Genomic DNA, 25,444 nt, shown 5'->3' with positions numbered 1-25,444 from the left:
CAAAAGGTTGGTGGGATGCCCTCGCCTGTGGGCACACAAGGAAGAGAAGGTAAATTTGTCACTGAAAGGACTGTCCAGCCTTCCAACACCTTGACTGCAGCCTGGTAAATGGACAGCGTGAGACTGAGCCCTGGGGGTATCCCTCCTCTCCCCTTTCACTGGGTGAGTCCTAATGGTAGCTGTGCAGAAGGCTTGAAGGTAAAACCATTTTTCATTGTCTTCTGATCAGTCGGGAACACTTTGCTCGCTGCCTGGCATCCCTTTGGGAAGTAACTCACAGTTGCAGTAGAGGGTGGTGTGTTTGTCCCTGGCGGCCCCTGTCTCCCAGTGACCTTCTCAGCTCATGAAGACAGCTTGGCTTTGCTGTAAAGCAGCTCATGTGACAGCAGTAATCCGCAGCTAGTAAACAGCTGTGCAGGAAGATTGCAGGGGAATCGCCCTATTTTCCCCTCACTGTAGACCCTGGCAGGCCAGCACATGAGAGCAGGACAGTGGCTTCTGCTTGCTGTGGGAGGCTGCTTCCTCTTTCGCTGCATGAGTCCATCTACAGGTTGGTATGTTTGAAGCCACTCCAGCCATCGCAGCAAAACATGCTTGCCAGGTTAGGTGCACACACGTGCTTCTGTGAGTTGACATGAAGCTGCGAAACAGGTTCCAAGAAGAAAAAAAAAAAGCAGTTTCTCTTGAAGTGGTTTCCTCAAATCTTTTCCAAAGCCAGAGGTGGCATTTCTAAGCCTGAATTTTACTTGTTCTTCCCACCCCCTGTATCCTTTGGCTTAATTTATTCCCTGATGTGTACAAATTCCTCTGTAGGTAACGCTTTCTGCTTGCTCGCATGGACTCCCTTCCCCACCAGAGACACTTGGTCACTGGTGGACTTTTTGCCATCAGCCCACAGAAAGTTAAAAGTGTGCCCTGGAGAAGACACAGACTCTGAGAAGGGAAAGACTGAGGGAGCACTAGCTTGGAGTTGATTTAAAATTAATAATGGTATTATTTGTTATTCCCATACCCAGCTTATAGATCATAGCAAACTTTCCCTCCCTGTGGCTTTGCCTCCTTGCTGCCGCAGATCCCTGAACTTCCTTATCTCCATTTTCCCCTGTGATTTTAATCTTCAAAGCCTGAAGCATGTCTGAGGGGAAGTTCAGTGAATGGGGAACAGTGCTGATGAGTTGAAAGAGCCAGCGACATCTAAAGCAGGTGGTCTCAGACAGAGACCCAGGCTTGTGCAGCCAGAGGTTCCTACACTGCGCAGGCAGTGGCAGCCATCAGCTGCCAGCAATTTGCCCCGGTTCCCTCCAGGAAGGAGGTGCCTTTGATCAGGTAGGCAGCAGCTAGTTCATACCCATGTAATCCCTTGGTTTCTCTACTGTCTGTGCCAGAAACCACCAGCGGTGTGTTTGTGGCTTCAATAAGTTGTCCACCAGTGGCCCGAGACAATCCCTCATTTCATGTAAGCTACAGAACAGCCTTCAGAAGTGGCCATCTGTTACTGCTGGCCTGTGACAGATTTGAACGTGAGACCTTGCAGTGAAAGGCTCTTTTGCTATTCCCCTGAGCCAGCTGATCTCTTCCCTTCCACCCCTTCCAAAAAAAAAAAAAAAGCTTTGTACTCCCAAGCATTAGGGGACTCTTAATTGGTGTGTGCACCACACGACCACTGCATTTAAATGGTGAACATATAGCTAATGGAACCCGAGTTTTAGTGCTGGCATATAGTACATTCAACTCCTTTGAAGTCACAGGGATCAGCAGCCGGGGGTGTTTGTGTTCAATTACACACCATCAGTGAATTTGGCCTGTGGTTGTTCCCTGTTGCTCCAACCTGCAGATGCATTATGATGTCCTCGGCCAGATCTTCTCTGAGGCTTCCTGGTGCATTTTCTTTTTTTTTTTTTGGGGGGGTGGGGGGGGTGGGGGGGTGGAGCAGGGAAAAAAGGGGTCTGATTTGTACTTCCAAATAGGAGTTAAGTGTGAAGAGGTTTGAAGTCCCGTGACAAATTAACAAGACTTGGATTTGGCCAGGTTTTAGGCTTTCTGCTTGTTTGCTGCTGTCAGAGATGTGCTTTCTTGCTTCTGGTCTGGGTGAACCTGCGGTCTGAGCCAGGGCAGCCAGCGAACGGGACTTCAGTCTGAATTGTCCACAACAGATGCAAAGCAGAAGGGATTCTCCAGCCACTGCAGTTCCTTTTGCTCTCAGGAAGCAGTTTCCAACCTGTTCCGTCCCGCTTCAGGAAGCGACAGAACAGGCTGTTACACAGAGTGGCTGCTTGATTCTTCTTGCAGTTTTTGTCTGTGTGGGTCCCTGTGCCATGAGTATCCCCTTTGTAGGCCCCTGTGCCTGTGCACCTGGGATGAGGCCCACAGGGACAAAACACTTAAAAGACCCCTGCTTTCTGGAAAGCAAAGGGTCATTTCTCTCCTAGCAGCCATCGTTGTCGCCTACTCTTGGTGTGCAAAGAGGCTTCCTACCACCCAGCCTGTGTGGCTCGTGGCTCGGGCTCTGCCCAGATGCACAAATGTTCTGTGCCTTCAGTCACCAGGCCAGAGTCCAAGCTTTTTTTTTTTTTTTTTAATCAACAGATGTGCAGAGTTTAAAAGGGAGGAATCTGCCAGAGGCATAGCATACCAAGAATAAGTACTCTTGAGAGAGAGAGGTAGGAACCCATCCCACCTGCCGCACAACCCAGGCAGTGGAAGACAGTGATGTACAAAAAAAGGAGGAATGTGGACTGTAAAAACTTGCTCCTTACATGATGAGTTCCACATCTGAGTCATGTATTCACCATGATTTATTGTTTACCTTGCTGAGGATGGGCCAGGCCCTACACAGGGGAAAGAGGGGGATCTGTGCTGCATGGGTCCCTTGTCCTATAAAGAAGACAGGATGCAGACACCAAAGCACTGTGACCCGTTGCAATGAGGGTGTGTGCTGGTTCGTAGCAGGGATGCTTTTATAGCTAGAATTGAAAGGTATGCTTTGAAGAAGAGAAAAAAAGACCCTTAAGGTATGTGTCTAGCCCTTTTCCCCCCCCCCCCCCCGAGTTAAAAAGAAGAGTGCTTACCTCCTTGTAGCTAGTGCAGAAACTAGAGTGAGGTAAGGCTCCAGTAGAGACACCAGAGTTGCAGCTTTCCATACCTGCAAGGTAGAGCTTTGGATGCCCTCCCAAGGCATCGTCCTCCTCCCAGAGTTGTGCATCTTGCCTGACTGTGGGTTTATGTCACCTCTCTTGGCTTAAAAGCATGATTTCCCCCAGCGAAGAGGCACAGGGGCCAGGAATGGGGCACTGTGGGGGAGAACCCATCACTTTGGACCCATTTGTTGGGCTTGAATGTGCACTCTGTTGTAGCGGAGAGGCTCCCGCTGAACAAGTCAGTGAAATGCTGGGAAAATGTTTTCTAGATGAAGCTGGAGACTATCTGGTTACGTATTACCTTACTGCCAGAACAATAGCTGCTTTATATCTCCATGTGCTAAATGCTCTGTAGTATATGCTAATGTTCGTGTTCACCTGTGATCTATCGTGCAGCGTACGAACTTGTGAAACTCATCGAGGTCTGAGTCTGTCATAGCCTTAAAAATACATCGAACTCTTTTCAGAGACTGATGAGGCCAAGTGCCTGGATTTCATGAACTTTCTAGCCTCGTGCTCTTGGGATATATAGAAATGCCACTTTGGCAGCCATTTCTGCTTCTCATTCATTTCTCATCCCTCTACTTGGGGAATAGTAGAGAGCTTTATTAGAGGTGGTCTTAGCTTCTCCAAGATGGATTTTACTACTCTCACTTCTGTGCAGCTGTTTCTCACTGGGTCTCTCTGGTCCAATTAAGCCATTCATCTGAATACTTGTAAAATACAGTACAAATATCTGGAATTATCTTAATGCTTGCCTCCCACTTACTGTACGTAAGTAATGTACATAATGTTCTATATAGAGGTAGTTTAGTTACTGTGCCTAGTATTGGGGTGTTACTTATATGTGGATATTGAATTTTCTACTCTTATGAGGACACTGAATTTTTTAATTCACCTAGTAAGCAAAAGGATGTATTTCTTATTAATATATTAATTACCGTACTTAATGCCCCCCTCCCCAACTGTAGTATTTGGCCTTTGTTCAGCCTTTTACACTTGCATTTTATTGTCAGGCTTCCTAACAACAGACTATTCAGGTTACAAGTGGAGCCTAACAGAGTTTTCACCAGGTGAGTGGATTTTTGTGGTGGTGGTTTGGAATAATGGGATTTAGCTGGTATTGCCACTTGTTCCTTTAGATTCCTGACTATATGGTGTTTATTGGGCTGTTTAAAAGGGGCTATATCTATCTGTTGGGTGTGTCCCCCGTCCTCGTGTCCCCCCCCCTGCTCCTTTCACACTTTCAAGGGGAAGATATCAGACATCAGATATATATTTACAGCCAGGCATCCTGCAATGGCTATCTGAGCCGCTGCTCTATGCCTGGACACTGACACTGGGCTTGGTGTAGAGATGCACATGCCTTTGGGGTGTGCTAATATCTTACAGCCCAATCCTGTTAGCCTTGTGAAAGCCAAGCTCTCTCATAATTGTTACTTAAGTAAAGATAGTGAGGAGCAGGACAGAGCTGGGCTCAGAGCCTGTATTTAATGACACTCAAGCAGCGGTACTGTGGTGATGGATGGCGTTTATGGGGATGCTGTGATTCTTGGATTTGTAAAATTTGGCTTTTTAAAGGTCACAGACACGATGCAAAGGAGGCAAACCCCCACAAATACACTTTCAGCACCCACCAGCTTTAAGAAACTATAGGCTGAACACTATAGCAGAAACCTAAGTAAAGAAGTAGGCTGTCCCATGTGTCACACAGCACAGGAGGCTAGATACAAGAGCTTGTATGTGTGTGACTGTTGACACATCTGCTGGCTGAAATCCACCAGCTTTTGGACTGTGGACACACCTGTCTCTTGATACGCAACTTTATTCCCCTTGCATGCTATTCATGATCTGCAAGGATGCACAGAGTATTGTTCCTGCAGAAACTCTGCCAAATAATTATCTACTTCATTAGAACAGGCAATATTTCAGTGCTTAAAAAAAAAAAAAAAATTCAATTCAGATTACTTTATTCTAAGATGGACTTTTGTGATTAAAGTAATACAACGTTTTATCAATTTTAAATGGTACCCTGCCTTCATTCTCACCGTAGCCTTTAATAAAACCATAGAGGAAATACAGGACTCTAAAGGCTAGTTTTAAAGGTAGGATAAGAATCAGTCTTGATAGGCAATTCTTCCTCTGGAAGAGCCCCTGTGGATGTTAATAACATAGCAGACAAGTCAATAAAGTTTTTATGGCAAAATATAATAGGGATCTGCATTAGATGATTGTCCAGAAACTTATTCTTAGGTGTTACCTATCTCTGCTTTCTGAGAAGCTTGGCACCAATGACACTGGTCTGCTGCATCTTTTTTATTATCAGAAAACAGATCATAGGAAAAGTGAATCCCGACCAGAGCAGATATTAGGGGTTGCTGTACTTTATTTTTAACTGTTTCCTATATACATGATTGACCATGATAGACTGCTAATCTTATCAGGTATGCCCTTCACTCCACAGCAAAGCCAGCTGATCAAGGAAGCTTAGAAGTGTTATTAGCTAAGCTTTCATCTGTGGAGTCTGGTAAAAAAAGCTTTCTTTTCACAGGTAGACACATACACTCCTTGCGTGTTTGTCGCCTCTTCTACACACCAGATTGGCTTGGTTTTAGAGTGACGTACTCTGGGGACCCAGCACTAGTGTTGTGAGGTCTAGGTAAGAACTGAGCTTGAATAGACACAGCTTTATTCTGCCTCAGCTGACGTCCAGGTCCTGTTGTCAAGCTCTAAACTCACCCTCAGCACCCTATGACGGGGAGAGGGAGGGACAGGTAACCTTACGCAAGAGATAAGGGCTGAAGGCATGAAGCTAATCCCCCGTCAGGATGCCAGACTGCTGCTTTGCCTGCTTTCCCAAGCACCGTTTTCATGGGAGTTTTCAGCTACATCGAAATGAGGATGAAACAGAACACCCAGGATTTTGGATTAATCATTTCCAATGTTAAAAATAATTACAAGTTTTTCCTTATGTTACTGTCCTCACTGCAGATGATTGCAGATGGAAGACTTCCAGTATGTCAGGAAAGGGCTGGAAAGACAGAGGTTCATAGCAGTTGTGAAGTGTCATCGGTGAAGGAGGTATTTGTCACCACTGCTTGCAGACTATGGATCTTTGCTGTGTCAGGGAAGAGACTGGGTATCAGGTTGGCTCATTGGGATCTTCCTATTTACATGGAAATGCTGGGGCTTCAGAGGAGATAATTCCATGAACACAGCTGAGCCCCTGTCTGTATGTCACTTGATAGGTTGGGCTGTCCCCTCCAGCAGCAGAGACTCCTGTAAATCAGGAATTCCAGCCCCAGTGTTTTTGTCTGAAAGTACTGCAACTTAAAAAGAACTCAAAGAAAAAAAAAAAGAAAAACAAGCCCTAAAAAAACTCCAGAAACTCAACCACACCCTCACACCACCACCCCAAAAAAAAAGCTCTGGAGTCATCTTCAGGGATCTTGTTAGTCATGTGACAAAGGAGAGTGGTGTCCTCTAGGTCATCTCTCTGGGAAGAGAAGACGGGGCTTGTGTATTCTCTTGGATTGTATATCTATCAAACAAAGCGGGAGGTGCAGATGCACCTGCCCTGGGTGGTCTGCTGAAAGGAGCCAAAAGTAACTGGGTGGTTGCTTTGTGAGGATGGGTTGCCTTCCTCTGCCCTAGAGGCAAAGAAATAAGAGACCAAGAAATAAGAGAGGTTAAGCCAAAGGTGTTCAGATACTTGGCTAAGCTGTGACCCTTCTTTCCTTGTAGAGAGGAAGAAAACAAGTGTATCAAAGGTGCTAGTGCAGTGAGCTGTCCCCTCGCAGCTAGAGAAGGTCTCTGACTGAGATTTGAGGATAAATAAAACCCAAACATCCAAACTTGGGTTTTAAAACAACACCTTCACACAAAATACCAAGCATCTAACAGTCTTTGCTGTAGCTAAATGAGTTGGAGAAAGAATGAGCCATATGAGCATGGTGTTGCATCCTGGCCCATGCCTTTCTGGTGGTGTAAGGCTGGAATTCCCAGATCAGCCAGGCCTTCTGGGGCACTGAGGCAGCAGCTCCCATTGCTCTGAACAGGCAGAGAAGGAAAGCTCATTGAAACAGAACAAGAGGAGCCGAGGCTAAGGAAAGAACAAGTCACTGAGAATATTAAGCAGGTAGGTGATGCCCAGGCACAGTCTTGAGAGACTGAGATGTGATCATGGAGTGGCTCCAGGGCTCTCCTTCCGATATCCCATGCAGTTGTTGATGGAAGTGTTGCATCTTGTTTTGTCTCCTGTGCTAATCTTCTGTTCTCAGGAAAAGTCAAGGCTATGGTGTAGCCTGCTGGACTGCAACACTCAGTTTAGTGCTCCATCTGTGAGCTGCCATGACTCAACTTCACTATCAAAACTTCAGGTGCCTTGTTATATTGGTCTTTGTTGTGATTTTGACTGGAGTGGCTCTTGAAAAGACAGATAATGGATGATCTTGAGGTATGATTGTGGTCAGCAAGCAGAATAAGAACTGTAGCTTTTTTCAGATTATAATTTGGTGGAACAATTTTTGTGTTTTTAAATTAATGGTGTAGAGGATACATAGGGAAGATCCTGGCTGCTGTTTGCCTAGGAAGTTCTCAGAGCTTAAATCCCTGCATGAGCTTTTTGTGATTTGTCAGTAAGCCATTTCTGATGGTGAAAATCCTTCCAATTATCATTTTGTCCTACAAGAGAGCTAATTTGAATTAGTCATTGATGCTGTAGCAGTAGTTGAAGGGGGGAGAGAGAGAGGCACGCTTTCAAAAGACAGTTCATCTTATCTTAAAGTAGGTGCCTGTGTTAAGAGGTGTCTTCTGCTTCCTTTGTCACCACTGAGTGTGGTAGGATTCCTGAAATGCTTGATTTCTGCAGCTGACTTTGGGTGAAATCTCATCCATGGTGTCACGTCAACACCTCATATCTTAAGGGACACGTTTAGTTTGCGGATGTTTCTTCTTTACGGTCAGAGGATTTTTCAGAGTAACATGTGACTTTGAGAGCACTCATTTTAGCTGGTGTGTAATTTGAACTTGATACAGAGATCTGTTTTGTTTTTCTGGAAATACATGCTCACACCAGTTGCCTGTCCTTCCCCCACCTCTTGAAGGCCTCTTGAGTCAGTCCCCCAAAAGGGCAGTCATCAAGATGATAATTTCTGGAAGTTTTGGTGAGCCAGGTTCCCACACAAAGCAATACAGATTTAATAAAAATCTGTTGTGGGAGCTTTTAACGTGCAGGCTGAACAGTGCTCTTTTGTGTTGGAACACGCCAGGTAGTCTCCAGCACTGCAGCTATCTGTCTTGGTGAGGATAAGAATGGTCTTTGCTCCAGGATTCAGTTGAAGGACACAGTTGCTCTGCAGTTAAGTACTGGTAGTTGTGCTACCTTTATTGTAGGCAAATACCTGCTATGTTGCCAGAACAAGTATGTGACTGCAAACAGCTGGACAGAGCTGCTCAATATCCTGTTTGTATGACTGTCCTTTTTAAAACTGGTAGCAGTGAAGCGTAACAAGAGTCCCTCCTGTTTTGCCATGTTGCTAAAAGGAATTATACATGGCTGGGAGAATTAAGTCTGTCCTGTGTTTGACTATGAACTAAGTTTACTGTGAAGAAATACCTCTAGTGCCAACCGATTTGTCCAGTATGTCCTAGTTCTGTCTTCTTCACATAAAATGGAGCCTCCAAAATCTTGTTGACGGACTGGGCTGAAAGGAATTCATGTGATCACTTACACCAGACGCTTGCCTGAGCCAGCCTCAGTCTTAGCTGGCTCTAGAAGACCTCCAGTGATGGTGACTTTGCTCCAGAGCTTCACTAACCTTATGTTTAGCTGTTGTGTTCTTATCTTACTCTGCCCCATTGTGGAAAAGATGATCAGGTTATTCCTTACTTACCTGCATCAGTCTTGATGTATTTACAGGCTGCCCTAGGTATCTAGATCAAAGCACACCCAGTGCCCTTTCATTGTGTTAGCTACCGAGGGCAAATGTTTTCATTGTTCAGAGGTCCTCTAGTGATGCATTTTCCTTTTTGATTTTTGTGCATTAAAACCTGCACACTGGTCACTTTGAATTGTCTATGAGAATTCTTCCCTCGTGTCTTCGAAGTCGGCTTTGGCTCTGAACAAAATGTAGCAATGAGATGGTATCTGCTGACGTGTGTGCTAGGGCCCCATAGTGCATTCCTGAGCACATAAATTTTGGTTGGATTGCTGTTGGATTGCTCAGCCCCATGCCTCTGGAGCAGGGGGAGAGAAGTTGCAGGAGTATCTACTGTGAAATGCTATGGCAGGATCATGCAAAGCAAAGTTTCTACTAGTTTCCCTTCAGCATGAGCTGAGAAGACTGGAGCAAACAAAGTCCCCTAAGTTTGAGGTGAATGGCCAAGAAAGTCCAATGGAAAATTTCATCTTTTTAGCCTTCTCCATTGTTGGTGTGAGCACTGTAAGGCTTTCAGAGCTCTACCTCTAGCGTTTCTACGTAGAAGCAAGCCTGAGAGACTCGTAAGGCCACTGACAGTGGTTTCCTGACTCTGCAGTTCTTGCAGATGTTCAAAGCAAATGATGAACTGAACAACTTTCAGCACTTAAACTCTTTGGTATCCAAGAGAACAGAGCAAGATGTTTCAAGTTTGGCGTCTATTGCACCAGATATTCTTTCTCTACTTGGTGCTGAGTAGGCTTTTGGTGTCAGTGGATCCCCAGGAGCAGCACTGGCTGCAGCTGACTGTGGCTTATGCTTCTGGCAATTTGAAACAGGCTTTGGACTCCTTTTGGAAGGGGACACGCAGGTCTCAGTCGAGGTCCTGTTTCTTTGTGAAATTATGTTGCCTAGCTAAAAAACAGATGACATTCTGTGCCCTGTCAAGGGCTCCAAGGTGATTGCTAAAGTCATTGTGCATTTTCTATTTTGCCCCATAAAAGAAATTGCAAGAGCAATACTTCTGTGCTACTTCATGACTCCAGACCTGTGCCCCCTGTTCCTCCATGCTCTGCACTCAGAGCACTGTTTCTTGTGGCTTCACAGCTTTTGCTACCATAAACTCAGCTCCGCTAACAGCACCCCTCTCAAACTTCCTTCACCTTTCAACACACATGAAGGACACCTGAAGGGTGTGTTGGAGAGGCTTGCACCATCTCCCCTTCCCTTTCTTGTTGGGGCTAGGCTGGCTTAGTACCGCAAAGCAGGGCTGAGCATTGCTTGAGACTCCTGGCTCCCAGATGCAGGAGCCAAATGGTAATGCTTCTCCATTTGCCTTTGCTTGCTCACAACCCTCCCTTTCTAGAGGCTGTTCCCACAGGAGTTTGCTTTGGCAGGAGATGAGCTCTCTGTTGTAGCTGATGCTATCAAAGAAGAGGATTTTGCACTTTTTTAAAGAGGAAGCTGTTTCCTTTCTTGAGTTGATGTTCAGCGTGATGATGGGGGTTGCTGTTGTCTGGTCCAGAATGGGGCTGTCTCCTGACCCTCCAAGACTTTATTCTTGTGTTCCTGTTTGAGCTCCATACAGAAAAAGTTACATGTGAGCTCTTGCTGTTAAGCCTTTCCATGGTGTAGAGGGCCATGCCAAGTCCTCCTCACTGGAGAAACCCGTCTCATCTGGGAAGAGGACATCTCTCAGTGAGTGACTGGCAGCTGAGGGGTCCCTTGAGGTTGCACACTGTTCAGTTTCTCCCAGCCATTCTGTGTGTCTTTGGACATTTAATGTGAAGATTAAGCTTTCAGAAGTGTTACACTGAATGTCTATACAGGATATTGAAACAACTTCTGTCTTGTTGGTATCAATGAAGGCCTTTCTACTCTAGGGTGCATTTCAAGGCTTGCAGAACCTGACTGTCCAGCTGAAAACTCCCACTGCTGCCATAATGAGAGCGTACCAAGCATTCACAGGACGTAAGGCAGCAAGGCTTTTCATACCATCTGTGCCAGATCACAACTGGGTGCTTACAGTCCACCTTCAGACAGAGCTTTGTCCAAGGTTGCCTTGGGCTGTTACAGTTTCCTCACTGATGGGACCTTTGCGGTGGTAGGATCTGCATTGCCATTCTAGCCCATCTTCCATCCACATCTAGTATGATTGGTTCATACCTGGAATGAGATACCCACTAAATAAGCTTTATTCAGACTCTTGGCATTTGGATGTGGAGCCACATGGGATGTTGATAAACAAGACCTCAGCCCACGTCTCCAGGTGTGGTCAAACAACATGGCGATGGGCTTGGGTGGTATAGACCTCACCTCATCTATGGTCAGGAAGTAACCAGTTCGTGGAGCTGGGACACTGAAGAGCCCATCTGCTTGCATGGTTAGCTATCTGGGTACTTTGAGCACCTTAGCAGATGGCCTGAGTCACTTTAAACTACCAGACACTGAACAGGAGATAAGGATGCACCTTGCAGAATGGACTCAGCCAAAGATACTGTGAAAAAACCAGTGTGTATCGTGTCCCTGAGTAGGACAGTATTGCAGATACGACTGGGAATGCACGCAACAGCTGGAGACTGGTCGTATCTCCTTCTCATGCTGCCCTTGCTTTGATCTCAAGGGTGAAGAGGTGTTAAAGCCAGGCAGAAGCTCGGACCAGTGAGCCCAGTTCCCTGAGCATTGTGACTGTCGTGGATGTCCAGGGCACTTCTGAACCTTGACACCAGTTCTCAGGGCACAGAATCATCCCACCCACCCAGCCTTCTCCCCCCCAGCCCTGTATGTGGTGGTTTAATGCAGTCACCTGTAATTTAGGATCAAAACAATTGTTCTTATGCTGCTGATGATGATCTGCCTTCTATGCCAGGTAAGATGTCTCTGTCAGCCATCACATGACTTTTTGCTTCTGAATCTTGTAGCTCTCTGGTTGCAGGTAGAGCCTAACCCTTACCCATCTTCTGTAAGCTGTCACCTCTTCTCTGCTGAAGCAGCAGGAGTTTCATGATCTCTTACGGCCCATCACAGTCCCCCAGCTAAAATGCAGCTGCTAATGTTGCCTGACCCAGCATTAGAGTACAACTGCAGCCATCTCAGAGTCAATCTACAATAATCCTTGGAGTCATGCTGGCCATCTCAATCCCTAAGGCCTGCCGTGGCTCTCCTTCTCTTTTGGCCACCCTCATGTCCTGACCCATTCCCCTCCATGGCTGTCAGGTGATGCTGGCCATGCCGTGGCCTCCTTCCTAGCAAAGCCATCTGATCCTCCACCAAAAAAAGTCTTTCCCTGGCACGCTGCAGGTAAGAGAGAGGCAGGACCTCAGTGCTGGCTCTGCCCCAGCTTCCTGTGTAGATGTTGTCCTTGTGCCCAGCTGGCTGGAGCTGGCTTTTCATCCCTGCCAAGGATGGGAAGTGTTGGCAGGTAGGTGAGATTGGTGGCCAGGAACGGGAGATTCGCAGAGGGATGGAGGTGCCTGGGCTTCATGTCTCACCCACCGCTCCTTCCAGAGGGGCTTTCTGGGGACTTCACAAAGGGGAAGCAAACACACAGTTGAGCTGCATCTTCCTGTTTGCCAGGAGCCTGTGGCCATGGTCTGTGCTGCTTGGTGCATGATTCGTCACCTCCACTGTCATCCCTCCCCAGGCAGGAGCTGATCTGAGCTGCATGCAGGGTCCGATGGGATCCCTCTTCCCTGCCTCAGCCAGGGCTCTCCCTGTGTGCTCCATTCCTCACAGAGCACCCCGGCACAGCTCCACTTTCTTTGCAGGTACATATTTTTCAAAGACTTGAAGAAGTTGGGTTTTTTGTCTAATGGATTTCCTGTTTTTAATACAATTGAAAGGGTCTCAAATCCACGCTTTAGATTAACATATGCCAGCTAGATTAGGGCTAATCAGGGTGCAGGCCTGAGCAGATGCAGTGCAGGGCCAATCCTAGACCTGATTACAGTATCTCAGTAGTTTAATCGTCTCTCTCCCAAGGGCGATCATCTCTGCTTTAATGCACAGCAGACTTTCCAGCCCTCTCCTCCTTTGGTTTGTTACCACCCCTGGCAGGAAGGCTGCTACGTCATATGCTGAGACGATTTAGTTTAATCCCATGCAGAAAGGGATCTGCGTGTCGCCGTCTCTCACGGAGACTTCCCTGCTCTTCTGTGTGCTCCAAGATGTGGCCAGCCTTGGTCAAATCTTGGGTGACATGAACTCATCCTTTACAAAGAAGACACTGGTTGGGTCTTCAGGTCTCTCAGTCCTTTGATAGCACCCATCTTTGGCAGCAGCCCTTCCCTGGCCAACGTGCAAGGCATGGAGGAATCAGGCTTTTAATGTTGCATGCTCTGTGGTCCATGAACATGGTGGTGACTCTGGTCTTTGGGTTGGCCATGGGTAGTAGACTGTCATTTGAGAGCTCCAGCAGTTGTCTTCGAGTTAGCAACCCACATAACCCAAAGGGCTTAATTGTGTTGTTGGTCTGGAGCGGGGATTTTAGGTGCATCCCAGGTCAGATCTCCAGGTCTGTGCTAGCACCTGCTTAAACTGGGATGTGCTATGTTTCCTTGAAGAGTCTGGGAGATTTTCTTCAAGAGGGCTGAGTGTGAGCTCTCATTTCAGTGTTTCGTTGCCTAAAACTCTCATCTATTAGAAAGCACTCTGGGAGCTTTGTACCTTCTCCTGACTGCTCCACACCGTTCGTAGCAGTTAGTGTTGAATCATTGCACCGGGAAAGCAATTCCTTGTTTGGGCTGTGAACTGGGCGAACATGGAACATAAGTCTCTGGGCATAGGGCAGCCCTTTGGTTGGAGGATCATGAAACTTTCCTACCTGCAGAGCGCTTTGAGATCCCAAGAGGAGGAATGCTGAAGGACTGCGAAGCACGCTGCGCTCTGCTGGGGTCACCCACCTGGTCAGCACGATTAACTCATAAGCTTTCCTGTCTGTACAGTGAGTTATCTGAGGACACCGAGCCGCATTCTGCTGCCTTGTGTTATTAAACAAGTGCCCTTGGCAGGACAGAGGTCTGCTCTCTGCCACAGAAACCTGAATCAAAAGAGATTGTACTGCTTTTTTGGGAAAGCCTGGGTCAGGAACCTGCTGTCTTATATCGTTTGAATGCTGTTTCAGGGGCTGGCCATCCTGTGCTGCTGGCTGGAAGGATTTGATGACCTCTAAAAGCATTTCCCCCCACCCCCCTTCAAGAGAGGTGCAGATAGTTTCAGAAACGTTGTGTATAAGGTAGCGTTTACAGGCTTGCTTGTCTAAGTCACACTTTGCCAAGCCAAAGGCAGTGGTGGGTACAGGCAGATAACATCAGAGTAGAAGGATGAAGTTTAACTTGCCAGCCGGCAGGATTTGCTATTCCCCTGCCCAGCTGTATCAAGCAGTACCAGTGCTCCTTGTTATTTTTTTCATCTCTTTTCATCATTCACATCACAATATCCTCGGGTCCTCGTTGTTTTGTTGTCATCTTGGTTGGTGTTACCTAGCTAACCAGGACTCACTGCGTTTAGCACAGTGGTGATTTCCTCTGTGGCCAAAAACATGCCCTAAGCTTTGCCACCTTCAGCTTGGGAGCATCTGATCCCTTTCTGTAGCTGAGCCACCCTTGGGAAGAAGATACTTCCTACTTTGCTGGACCCATCCATAATGGGGGAAGAGCTGAGAAACTTGGTTTATTTTCCTTTATTTCTCTTATATGTCATGTATACATGTGCAAGAGTGCCTATAGTCAGTGCCCGGAGCCAGTATGGCTTGGCCAGGGCTTGGTCCCATGCTGCCCTTCACCCATCTTGGTGTGAAGGCAGAAGGACCCAGCTGGGATGGAAAGTGAGCTGGAGGAAGTGAATCGTGTTTGAGAGAGGTTGGTAGCTGTACTGGGGCTCGTGGGCAGGATGGGTGGTCTCTGGCCTGCCACCTGGAATCCTTCTCACACATCACAACAGGAAGGTGTTTGAGTGGTGTGTAGAGTTACAGGGGATGGAAGAGTCACAGTAGGGAGAAGCCAAATTTATCCTATCCTTAGCCCCAGGGTTCTCAATTCTGGGCAAGTCAAGTGGAAAAATATGTTTCAGAAGTATGTTCTTCGTCCATGGGTGGTGACCACTGCTGGGCTGTGTGGTGGCACACTCACAGCTCTGAGAGAAACACGTGGGAGCAATCCCTGCCTCCAGCAAAACGTGGCCTGACAGGGTTGGCTGTACAGGTACCTGGTGTACCATCCCAGTATTGGGTTCCTCCTCCAAAAGTTTCTTATCTCTTTCCTCCTTAACCTTATTCTCTCCCTGTGGCCAGACAGCCCTGCGGTGCAGGCTGAGCTTGCCGTGCTGCCACCCTACTCTGCCCCATCCCATCCCTGTTCCCATCCCACATGGCATCATGGTGAGCGAGTCCAGCACAGTGAGGCCGCCAAGCCACAAATAATTACACCAGCACAGACACTGCTGGGTGGGAGGCAGGTGTCTTCAGTTGCTGGCTTTCCCTGCATAGAATCACAGAATGGTTTGGGTTGGAAGGGACCTTAAAGACCATGTAGTTCCACCCCCCCTGCCATGGACAGGGACACCTTCCACTAGACCAGGTTGCTCCAAGCCCCGTCCAACCTGGCCTGGAGCACTTCCAGGGATGGGGCAGCCACAGCTTCTCTGGGCAGCCTGTGCCAGTGCCTCACCACCCTCACAGTAAAGAATTTCTTACTTAGATCTAACCTAAATCTCCCCTCTTTCAGCTTAAAGCCATTCCCCCTTGTCCTGTCACTACAGGCCCCTGTAAAAAGTTCCTCTGCAGCTTTCCTGTCAGCCCCTTTAGGTACTGGAAGGCCGCTGCAAGGTCTCCCCGGAGCCTTCTCTCCTCCAGGCTGAACAGCCCCAGCTCTAGCAGCCTGTCTGCCTAGGAGAGGTGCCTCAGCCTCTGATCATCTTCATGGCCTCCTTTGGCCTCGCTCCAACAGGTCCGTGTCCTCCTTATGCTGGGGGCCCCAGAGCTGGATGCAGTGCTGCAGGTCGGGGAGGACTTCAGCAATCCAAAGGATCATCTCTGGAGCAGCCACAACATGTGCCCATACCAGCCTCATCTGTTGCGCTGGTCTTGCTCCACTTTTTCCCTCCCAACCCCACTCCTATTTCTCGGTTGGGTTTTTTTTGTCTCCTCAGGTCTCGTCCAGATCCCCGTCAGCATGTACCAGACTGTGGTGACCAGCCTGGCCCAAGGCAACGGCCCTGTTCAGGTGGCGATGGCACCCGTTACCACAAGGATAGCGGACAGTGCCGTCACTATGGACGGGCAGGCAGTGGAAGTGGTGACCTTGGAACAGTGATGATGCCCAGAGCAGGATCATGGTGATTTTCCTTGTCTCTTATGCGAATAATTTTTTTACACCTCTCCAGAGATGCAATCAGGTGGCATTGAGTCTCCCAGCTTTGGAAGCAAAAGTTTTGTTAACCTTTTTTTTTTTTTTTTTTTTTTTTTTTTAAAGGAGAAAAAAAATAAGAAAAAAATACTAGCAGAGGATGTGTGTTAAGTGCATTTTTATAGCGCCACTCTGCTCTCGGAATGAGAAGCCAAATTGTGATGGGACTTTCATTCTGAGGAGATTTAAAAGAAAACAAAGCAAATCAACCCCTTAGCCCTCATTTCTGCCCAGCGTGGGATGGAGTGGGGTGAAGCCTGGCAGGGGGCTGAGGCAGGTTTGGAGCACAGATGCCCTCAGCCAAAACTGCTCCAGCAGCATCACCTCTGCTCCCAGGCTGCACCGGCACCTTCCTCCGCAGTAGCTCCCAGGCACAGCCATCCGCACTTGGAAAATTAGGTTTCAAAGATTTTAACATGGACTTTTATATTTTAAAAAAAAAAATCAAAAAAAACCACACACACAAGTGAAAAAAAAACCACACACACACACACAAAAAAAAAAAAAAAAAAAAAAAAAAAAAAAAAAAAAAAAAGGAAGCGAGTTTGGAAAAGGCTTCTCTCCTGGCGAAAAAAAACCATGCATGTGTGACTGCAGGGGGGTGGCAACCTCTTGAAGGGATAACGCTCTTCCAAGAGCCTGCGGGACTGCCGCCCTCCCCGAGCCGGCAAGCGAGGCCACTGCTGCCTTTGATGGCCGTAAGCACTGCCGCGGACCCAGCCGTGCTCCGCTTGGCTCCCCTTGGTGCACACTGGAGACCTGTTCTTATTTCTCTGCTCTCAAAATGTACCTGCCATGTTAGATCTTCTTTTTTTTTTCTTTATTGTTATTATTATTATTATTATTGTTGTTGTTGTTATTACTATTATTTCCCATTTTTGTGGATCTAGACCGGAGTGGAAATGCCTCTAGAGGGGCTCTGGCTGCATCCCCCTGCTGCGTGCCCACCATGTTCCCAGGACTTCCCTTGCCAAAATGCTGCCTTGGGCTCATCCCTGTCCCCGCTGCCATCCCCAGGACCCTGCATCCTCCCCTGCCCATCCCCGGAGAGTCCGGTTCCCACAAGCAAAGCTTCATTTGAAGGTAGTGGGGGGGATGTGAGTGCAGACCTTTCCCTTCGATGGACCCCTCTGGCCTCCCCAACCCTCCAAGACACCCCCCTGGCCTTGCCCAACGTGCATCTCCTAGCACAGCTCTGCTGCTGCTGCGAACTTTTAATCCCCATCACCCAAAAACTTTTCCAGGAGGGTTAAAAAAAAAACCTCAGGGGGTTTTTTGGGGGACAAATTCTACTTGACTTCCCCCAGGCCAAACCCTTGTGTCCCAGTGGCAGCACCCAGCCAAGCCCTCCGTCAGCCGCAGCCCTGCTGCGTGTGCAGTTGTGCATGGTATTTAATTTTTGGGTTTTGGTTTGGCATTTGGTTTTTGGGGTTTTTTGTTGTTGTTTTTTTAATTATTTTTATTTCCAAGTGGCTGTTAACAACGTTTTCCACATCTCGCTCCGCCTTCAAGGAAGTTTTCAGATTCTTGTATTTACTTGTTTTATATGGAAAAATATCAAATGTTCTTTGTATACATTTCTTCTGTACTTTAACGAGGGGAGGGAGATCTTTCCATAGAAACAGTCCTGGTTCTCCAATTTGGTTTTTATTTTTTTTTAATTATTTTTTTATTGTCGTTGTGAAGATGTTGGTGGCTTTCAAGTCAGTGTTTCTTTGGCGATGAAATGATGTTCTTTTAGTCAGAGAGGTTCCCCCCTACCCTCCCACCCCCCCAGAAAAACAAAAACCAGGCAAGTAGCAGAGCATGGACCCCCCCTTGTTTTCCCAGTGTCTATTATTGCCTCATTCAATAAATTGTTACAAATGTGTCTACCCCTGCATCTGGCTGTCCTGTTCTGGGGTATTTGGGGGGGGCTTGGTGTATCCTGCTGTCCCTCCCTACCTGGTAGAGGTGTTCTGGGGCTTGGTCCCATATTCCCGAGCCCTCCCCAAGCCAGCTCCCACTCTGCCCTGCTGTGCTGTTGTGGCTGGAAAGGAAGAGCCGAGCATAGCTGGGGTGATTTTTGGGGCTTAATTCTTCTTTTGAGCAATTTATCTTATCCTTTTTACTCTTCCAACAGCAACCTGGGGGCCGGATGGAAACCATGGGGGTGCTCGAGCATCCCTCTGCACTCCCACCCAGGGGCTGAGCTGGCCTTTGGGTTGAATTCCTCCATTTTTCAGCTGCAGCAGCCACCACCGAGCCCAGGCACCATCATTCACGGGGTCCCAGCAAACCAGGGTGCATTATTTGGGGTGCAGACCCAAGGAGGAGCAGGGAAGCGCAGTGATGGGTTTCAGCAGCTTTATTTGAATGCCAGTGCAGGATGGTTGCAGCCCTGGCTCCAGTGAGGTGAATCCTGCAGGTTTCTTGTAGACTGGGGCAAGGGAAAGAGTGGAGGAAGGCTGGGAGGACGGACAGCTGGACAGAAGGAAGGAAAGGAGGAATGTGGCTGCTTTACCAGAACACCCATGGGTGCTCATGGGTATCTCCAGCAGAGCTCAATATCCCTGGACATGAAAGGTCCTGCATCTACTGGGAGGGTGACCCAGGGCTCCAGGTACTGCTGGGGACCCTAGGACATCCGGGGTGCCCCGGCGGGGTGCAGGATGCAGCAGCACAGCCGAGGGGGAGGCAGCTTGGCCTGGCAGACGCTGCCATGAGGCTTTAATCTCTGTTAATCGGTCTTTAATAAGCAGGTCGGGGCCTCCCACTGGGGCAGCTCGAGCTCGCCCTGGGCACACCAGCAAGCTTCGCTTTGTATTTCCCAGCTGGGGAGAGGCTGGTGGGGCTAGATCCTGCTCCCCCTCCCCAGCCTGAGCCCTATGGGGAGGTCCTCTGGGCATCAGCGGGGTCCCGCGTGTGGCCCAGCTGGGTTTGCCGCCTCTGCTCCCCCCTGCCCCATCGCAGCGCTGCTTTGCCCAGGGTGGGCAATGAATTGTAGGATTTGGCCCCAAATTGCAGGATTTGCCCCCCAGAAGCACCGGTGGGTGCTCAGGATAGGCCTGGCTGCGGCAGCTGGGAAGGGCCAGGACCAGGACGAGGTGCCTCGGGATGACCCCCAGTAGGGTGCTGGTCCTGGGGAGGGGGCAGACCTGGGGGGCACCAGCTTCCCCTAGGGTGACTGCTGGGGGTGGAGCCTTTTGGGAGGGGTGGAGTTTCTTGTGTGGGTATGGCCTGTTGTGGGCGGGGCTTGGGAAGGATGCTCGGCCCCTGCTCCCCCCTTGGGGCAGGGCCCCACTGCGGAGCCGGCTGGAGGGAGGGAGGGATGGAGGGACAGACAGCCTGGTGGATGGCTCAGTGGCTGGTGGGATGGACAGGCAGAGGGATGACTGAATGGATGGATGGATGGATGCAAGGACAGACAGCCTGGTAGATGGATCAGTGGCTGCCTGGACGGACGGAGGAATGCATGGATGGATGGATGCATGGATGGATGCAAGGACAGACAGCCTGGTAGATGGATCAACGGCTGGATGGACAGATGGATGGACACACTGGTGGATGGATGGTCGGCTGGATAGATGGATGGACAGATGGATGGATGGGTGGACGGCTGTATGGGTAGATGGACAGGCAGATGCATGGACGGATGGTTCAGTGGCTGGACAGACAGTCAGAGGGATAGATGGCTGTACAGGCAATGGATGGGTGGCCCGGCTGAACGGATAGATGGATATTCACTAGCTGGATGACCAGACAGATGGATGAATGGACAGACAGACACACAGACAGCCTGTGCCCCCCTCAACCCCCCCACCTGCTCCAGGAGGGCAGTGGGGACCCCCGTCCATCCCTCCCCCCCAGCGCAGGGAGGATGATTTGAGCGTGCAGCCTAATCCAGCGTGATCCAATCTCCGCAGGCTTATGCCGAAAGCCCCATAATCACCCAGCACTGCCCTACATATCCTGACCAGCCGCCCCGCAGCCAGGGCGATGGGGGGGGGGGGGGGGGGGGTGTGAAGGGGGGGTGCACAGCCCCCTACCCGCCCCCAACATGTCAGCCCAGAGCTGCCCTTTCCCATGCTACCCCCTGTCCCCCCCAAAAAAGCTGTCACCATCCCTCCTGCACCCAGGGACAGGCAGAGGACATGGCAGCTGCCACCACAAGCTCTCCATGGGTGTCTCGGTTTCCCCCCCTCCCCAGAGACAGGGGGCTGGGTCAGGGCTGGATCCAGGGCTGGGGGTGGGAGCCAGCCACCTAATCCAGTGCCCCCTGCCCCCCAGCTGTCCCACCCGCATCACAGGGCTGTACCAGCCCTTAACGCCCGGAGTCACATGAGGACACGTGGCTGCGCTGCTCCGATGACCAGTATCCAGCAGGTCCCTGTCCCCCCACCCATAAAGACACTCTGGGATGCCAGACCCTCTCCTCAGGGGGGGCTCACCATCACTGTCCTACCCCTACCGTGCGTGCATGGCCACCCACCACATTGCCCCCAGATCCATACTGGATGGAGCAGGACCCTGTGAGCAGCCTCCCAGCCTGGCAGCAGTGCCCTGGGTGGGTGGGTGGAGGATGCACAGGGTGCCAGGCTGCACCCGTGGGTGCCAGGGGTCCATGTCTGCCGTGGTTCCCCAGGGCTGTAGTTGGCAAGTCTAGAACCACCGGATCCTGCTACCGCACCAGTGTGAGTTCTACCATTGCCAAAGGCAGCCCCGAGGCCGGGCACCACCGGCACCATCTCAGCAGCCAGGCCCCAAGGTGGGCAAGGGACATGTGACCACGGTGCCAGGCCTGGAAAGCTGCAAAAAAAATAGGAAAAAAAAATATAATTTCACCTGTCCATCCAGAAAACCCCACGTGCAGCCCCTGCAGATCCCCCCATGCAGATGCTTGGCTCAACCCCGGGGAGATGCCACTACTGTGGTCCAGGAGGGGACAAGGAGCTGGGGGTCCCATCCTGCTGGTGATGGCCACCACGGTGACACGGCCTGGCCGAGATGCCTCCATGGGCTGGGACACCACATTGGGATGGACACCTCTTCAATGGCACCCATGGATGGGGCTGACAGACATCCCTTCATCACCCCAGCGAGAGTCGAATGGTTTCCACCTTCCCATCCCCAGCAGCATCCCTCGCTCCCAGCATCTCCCCACCAAAACCACCTCCCCAGCACTGATGCTTGTCTGTCCCCCACCCCGGCGCTGCTCTCTCCACCTTCTCCCATATTGGCACTACACATAATTGCTCAAAAGCTACAAATAAAAGCAAAAATGTGCTAGTGCCAAAACGGGCCAGGCGATGTCGGTGATGGCCCCACGGGGCTCGCGGGTCTTTCTCTGCTCTGTTTATGGCCCTATGGTAATTCACTGACCGCGGGGTTGCACAGTGAATTCTACCAGTGCCATACACAGAACAGGAGTAGCGAGCTTGCACCTTCCTTTTTATTTTTTTTCCTTAATTTCCCCCAAAATCCTCCATAAGCAAGAGCCGAATGTCTTCAGCCTCAAAACAGCAATGGAAAAAAAGGGAATAAATTATTATCGACTGGCAAAAATGCTTCGGAAACTGCCAAGCAAAGGGAGATGCTCGCCCTGATGCCGCCTCTCCGAGAAGGATGGGGAAAATCTGGTCCCCAGCTCAGCTAGTCAAGTGCTGGGGACTTCTGGGGATGTGCTGCAGCAGGATGGGGCCAAGGCGATACGGGGACCGGCACTGGAAGCCATTTCCCAACCGCCACCTTTGCAGGGTTGCACGGGTGTTTCAGACCCAGGTCTGCAGGGAGCGGACGCTGCCAGGTGGTTGCAAACCCACCCGGGTGGCTGCAAGCCCCTGAAACAGTCACAAACCCCTGAAGAGTTGCATAGCCCCTGGGTGGTCACACAGCCCCCAGAAGGTTGCAACCCCCCAAAAAAGATTGCAAACTATCCAGATGGCTGCAACCCCCCCTAAAATGTTGCAACCCGCCCCCCCTCCCCCAAAGGCTGAAAATACCCCAGATGGCTGCAAGCCCCCCAAAAGGTTGCAACCCCTCTGAATGGATGCAAAAGCCCCAGAAGGTTGCAAAGCCCCAGATAGCTGCAGACCCTCCAAAGGTTGCAACCTCCCCTGTATGGCTGCAAAGCATCCAGATAGCTGCAAACCCCCCCTCCCAGAAATAGTTGCAGACCCTCCCAGAAGATTGCAACCCCCTGGATGGCTACAAACCCTCCAAAAGGTTACAACCCCCCACCAAGAGGTTGCAAACCCCCTAAATGCTTTCCCCCTCACCTAAATGGTTGCAAGCTGCCCAAAAGGCTGCAAACCCATTGCGTGGCTGCAAATCCCCCAAAAGCTTGCACAGCCTCTTGACAGCTGCAGATCCCCCCAAAAAGGTTGCAAACCCACTGGATGGCTGCACACCCTCCCCAAACCTTGCAAACCCCTCGGCTGGTTGCAAAGCCCCCGTCCTGGGTGGCTGTGAACCCCCCGGCTGGCTGCGACACCATCCCCAGCGGCCATGGCAGCGGCGGTGGAGGAGGAGGAAGGCACAAAGTCTCCTTTGTGTCGGCCAAGCCGAGGCCCCAACGAGCCCAGCGGCCCCGGGATGAGCTCAGAGTGTCCTGGATCCAGCGGCGGGAGCTGACCCCCCTTGAGGATGCGACGACTGACCCCTCGCACCCCATCTGGCCTTCAAATTTGGGGCTGACAATGAGCAGCGGTGCTTGCTTGGCTCGGCCATCCCCGTGATTTGGAGAGCATTGCACATGGATGGGTTAATGCCGGCAGGGACAGATGTGTCCCCCCCATCTACACCCGCCTTTCAGGCTCCATCGGCAAAGTCCTTGCCCTGCAGCGAAGCACCCCGAAAGCCTGGCAGAGCCCCCCCAAAGCCCCGCGGTGCTCAGCCAAGCAACCCAAAGGGAAGGGGAGCCCCCCGAGGCCGCAGCACCATCCTCACCTGAGGGACACTGCCCCGGCGCTGCAGTGGCTTGGGGACACCGGTCCCCGGGGGACCGCGGGTGAGGCCGAGCCTGCCGCCATCCGCCCGCCGCCATCCTTGGTGTGACTTTGAAAGAGACGGCTTCGCCTAATCCCCGCCGTCGGCTGGCCCGCTTGGCCCCAGCACCGCACCAGGCAGGATCCGGCCCTTCCCTGCCACCCCCCTGCGCCCCGATGCCAATGCCGGTGGGTGTCGCATCTCACCCAGCCTGGTGGGGGTGGTGGTGGCAGCTTTGGGGGTGCCCCCTCGTCCCCATCCCCTTGCCTCCGCCCAAGGCCACTGCGGCAGCCCAGGGCCCGGGGCTGAGCCTGCCCCTCTGCGGAGCCGCCGCACCCCGGCTCATGACGTTGGGAGCTGCCGCATTGCGGATGCTGCCCCCCCCGGGCCCCCCCCCCCAGCCCTGCTCCCGGCAGCCCCCTCCAAGGGCTCTGGCGGGCTCTGCCGCAAGGCCCGACACCTTTGGTATGGAGACATGGGGGTCCCCTGGTCCCCGAGCCCTGGTTTGGAGCCCAGCAGGGCAAAACCCTGTCCCCACTCCCAAAAGGCCACCGGCATCACCCAGGGATGCTCGTGGCACCAACAGCACCAAGATGGTGCTCAGCCACCACCTCTGCCACCCCAAGGGATGGGACCGCGGTGGCTGGGGGCCATGGCCACTGCTGATGGCTTCCCCATCGTGGGGTGTGGTGGGGCAGGTGCCTGCCTGTGCTCGACACCCCGATTCACGTGGTCGCGGGTCCCCCCTCTGTGGGCACCGCCAGTGGGTGGCTGGGGAGAGCCCGGGTGGGGACTGGGATGGGGATGGGAATGGGAACAAGGAGGGAAAGGAGACGGGGATAGGGACAAGGACAGGGATGGGGACCGAGACAGGGATGAAGATGGGAATGGGGTCAGAGATGGGAACGGGGAAGGAGACGGGAACGGGGAAGGAGACGGGAACGGGGAAGGAGACCAAGATGAAGATGAGAATGGAGACAGATGGGGATGGAGATGGGGACGGGGACAGGGATGTGGTCAAGGACAGTGACGAGGATGAGGATGGGGCTTGGGATGGGGCAGGGATGCAGATGGAGATGCAGACGGGGTCAGGGACAGCGACAGGAGCTGCCGTGTGCAGCCGGGAGCCCCGTTTCAGGGTTAAACTGGGTAGATTTGTGCCGCAGTGCTGGAGACACCCGCCATGGCCCCACCAGCTGCCCCAGCACCCAGGGGACCCACCCTCACCCCACAGCATCCCCCAGCCCAGGGCAGGACCCCACCCTGCGTCCTCTGACTGAGGTTTTGGTGTCCCAGGCAGGGCTGGGGACACGCCTGACTGTCCTGGGGGTCCCTCCACCCTCCGCAGCACTGAGCGGGGGCGGGGGGTGCGTGGGTGAGTACTTACCCTGGGGACTGGGGGGCACAGACACCCCCCACAAAGCAGCATCCCCCCATGTTGGGGGAGTCCCCCTCGGCCAGGCTTTCATTGCAGGCCCTATTTGGTGTCACCAGGGCTGCAAAGCGGCGACACGTCGCACTGTGGGGGGCGGGGGAAGCACCCCTGAACCCCAAAATAAACCCCCCCAGGCCGAGGGGTGGCTGTGGCTGTGGGTAAAGGGGCTGGACCCCCATTTCGTTGTCACCCACTTTGCCCTGGTGGGAAGCAATCGCTGCGACTCCTCGCGCCGACGGCAGGGGTTTGAGGGGGACCCCGGGAAGGATGGGGGGCGCTGGAAGATGGCGGGGGTGAAGGGGGCTCAGCCTGAGGAGGGCGGGGGACCTCATGTCTAGGAAAAGCGGGGGAAAGCAGAGGACACGCCGGATCCTGCCTGGGAAGGGGGACCCGGGGAGAAGGGGACAGCCAAATGGGGGGGTCCCTGAGCCCCGGGGGGGTCCCAACCGGCCCCGACCACCCCCACCACCACCCCCCACCCGCCTTCCGCTCCGGGGCCGAGGCGGCCGCACTTACCTCTGCTCCGGGCGCTGCCTCGGCTCCGGGCGGCCAAAGCGGGACCCGACGGGAGGGTCACCCCGGGGC

General features: G+C 51.6%; 1 protein-coding gene across 10 annotated transcripts in view; it reads left to right on the top strand.

The window, feature by feature from the left end:
• Positions 1-18,332, top strand: part of NRF1 (nuclear respiratory factor 1) — a 74,220-nt gene extending 55,888 nt beyond the window's left edge. For 4 of the 10 annotated variants that reach the window (XM_055711864.1, XM_055711871.1, XM_055711868.1 and 1 more), the window contains 2 exons: positions 4,154-4,210; positions 16,202-16,525. In XM_055711864.1, coding sequence (XP_055567839.1) covers positions 4,154-4,210; positions 16,202-16,365 — 221 coding nt within the window. In that variant the 3' untranslated portion in view covers positions 16,366-16,525. Of the gene's footprint in view, positions 1-4,153; positions 4,211-5,688; positions 5,797-6,128; positions 6,219-16,201 lie in introns of all 10 variants that reach the window. The other 6 variants (XM_055711869.1, XM_055711872.1, XR_008732442.1 and 3 more) reach the window with 5 other exon arrangements.
• The last annotated feature ends 7,112 nt before the right edge of the window (positions 18,333-25,444 follow it).

The sequence above is a fragment of the Falco cherrug genome, chromosome 5 (genome assembly GCF_023634085.1).
Source record: "Falco cherrug isolate bFalChe1 chromosome 5, bFalChe1.pri, whole genome shotgun sequence".
Taxonomy (NCBI): domain Eukaryota; kingdom Metazoa; phylum Chordata; class Aves; order Falconiformes; family Falconidae; genus Falco; species Falco cherrug.
This window is presented reverse-complemented; position numbering and strand designations above follow the sequence as displayed.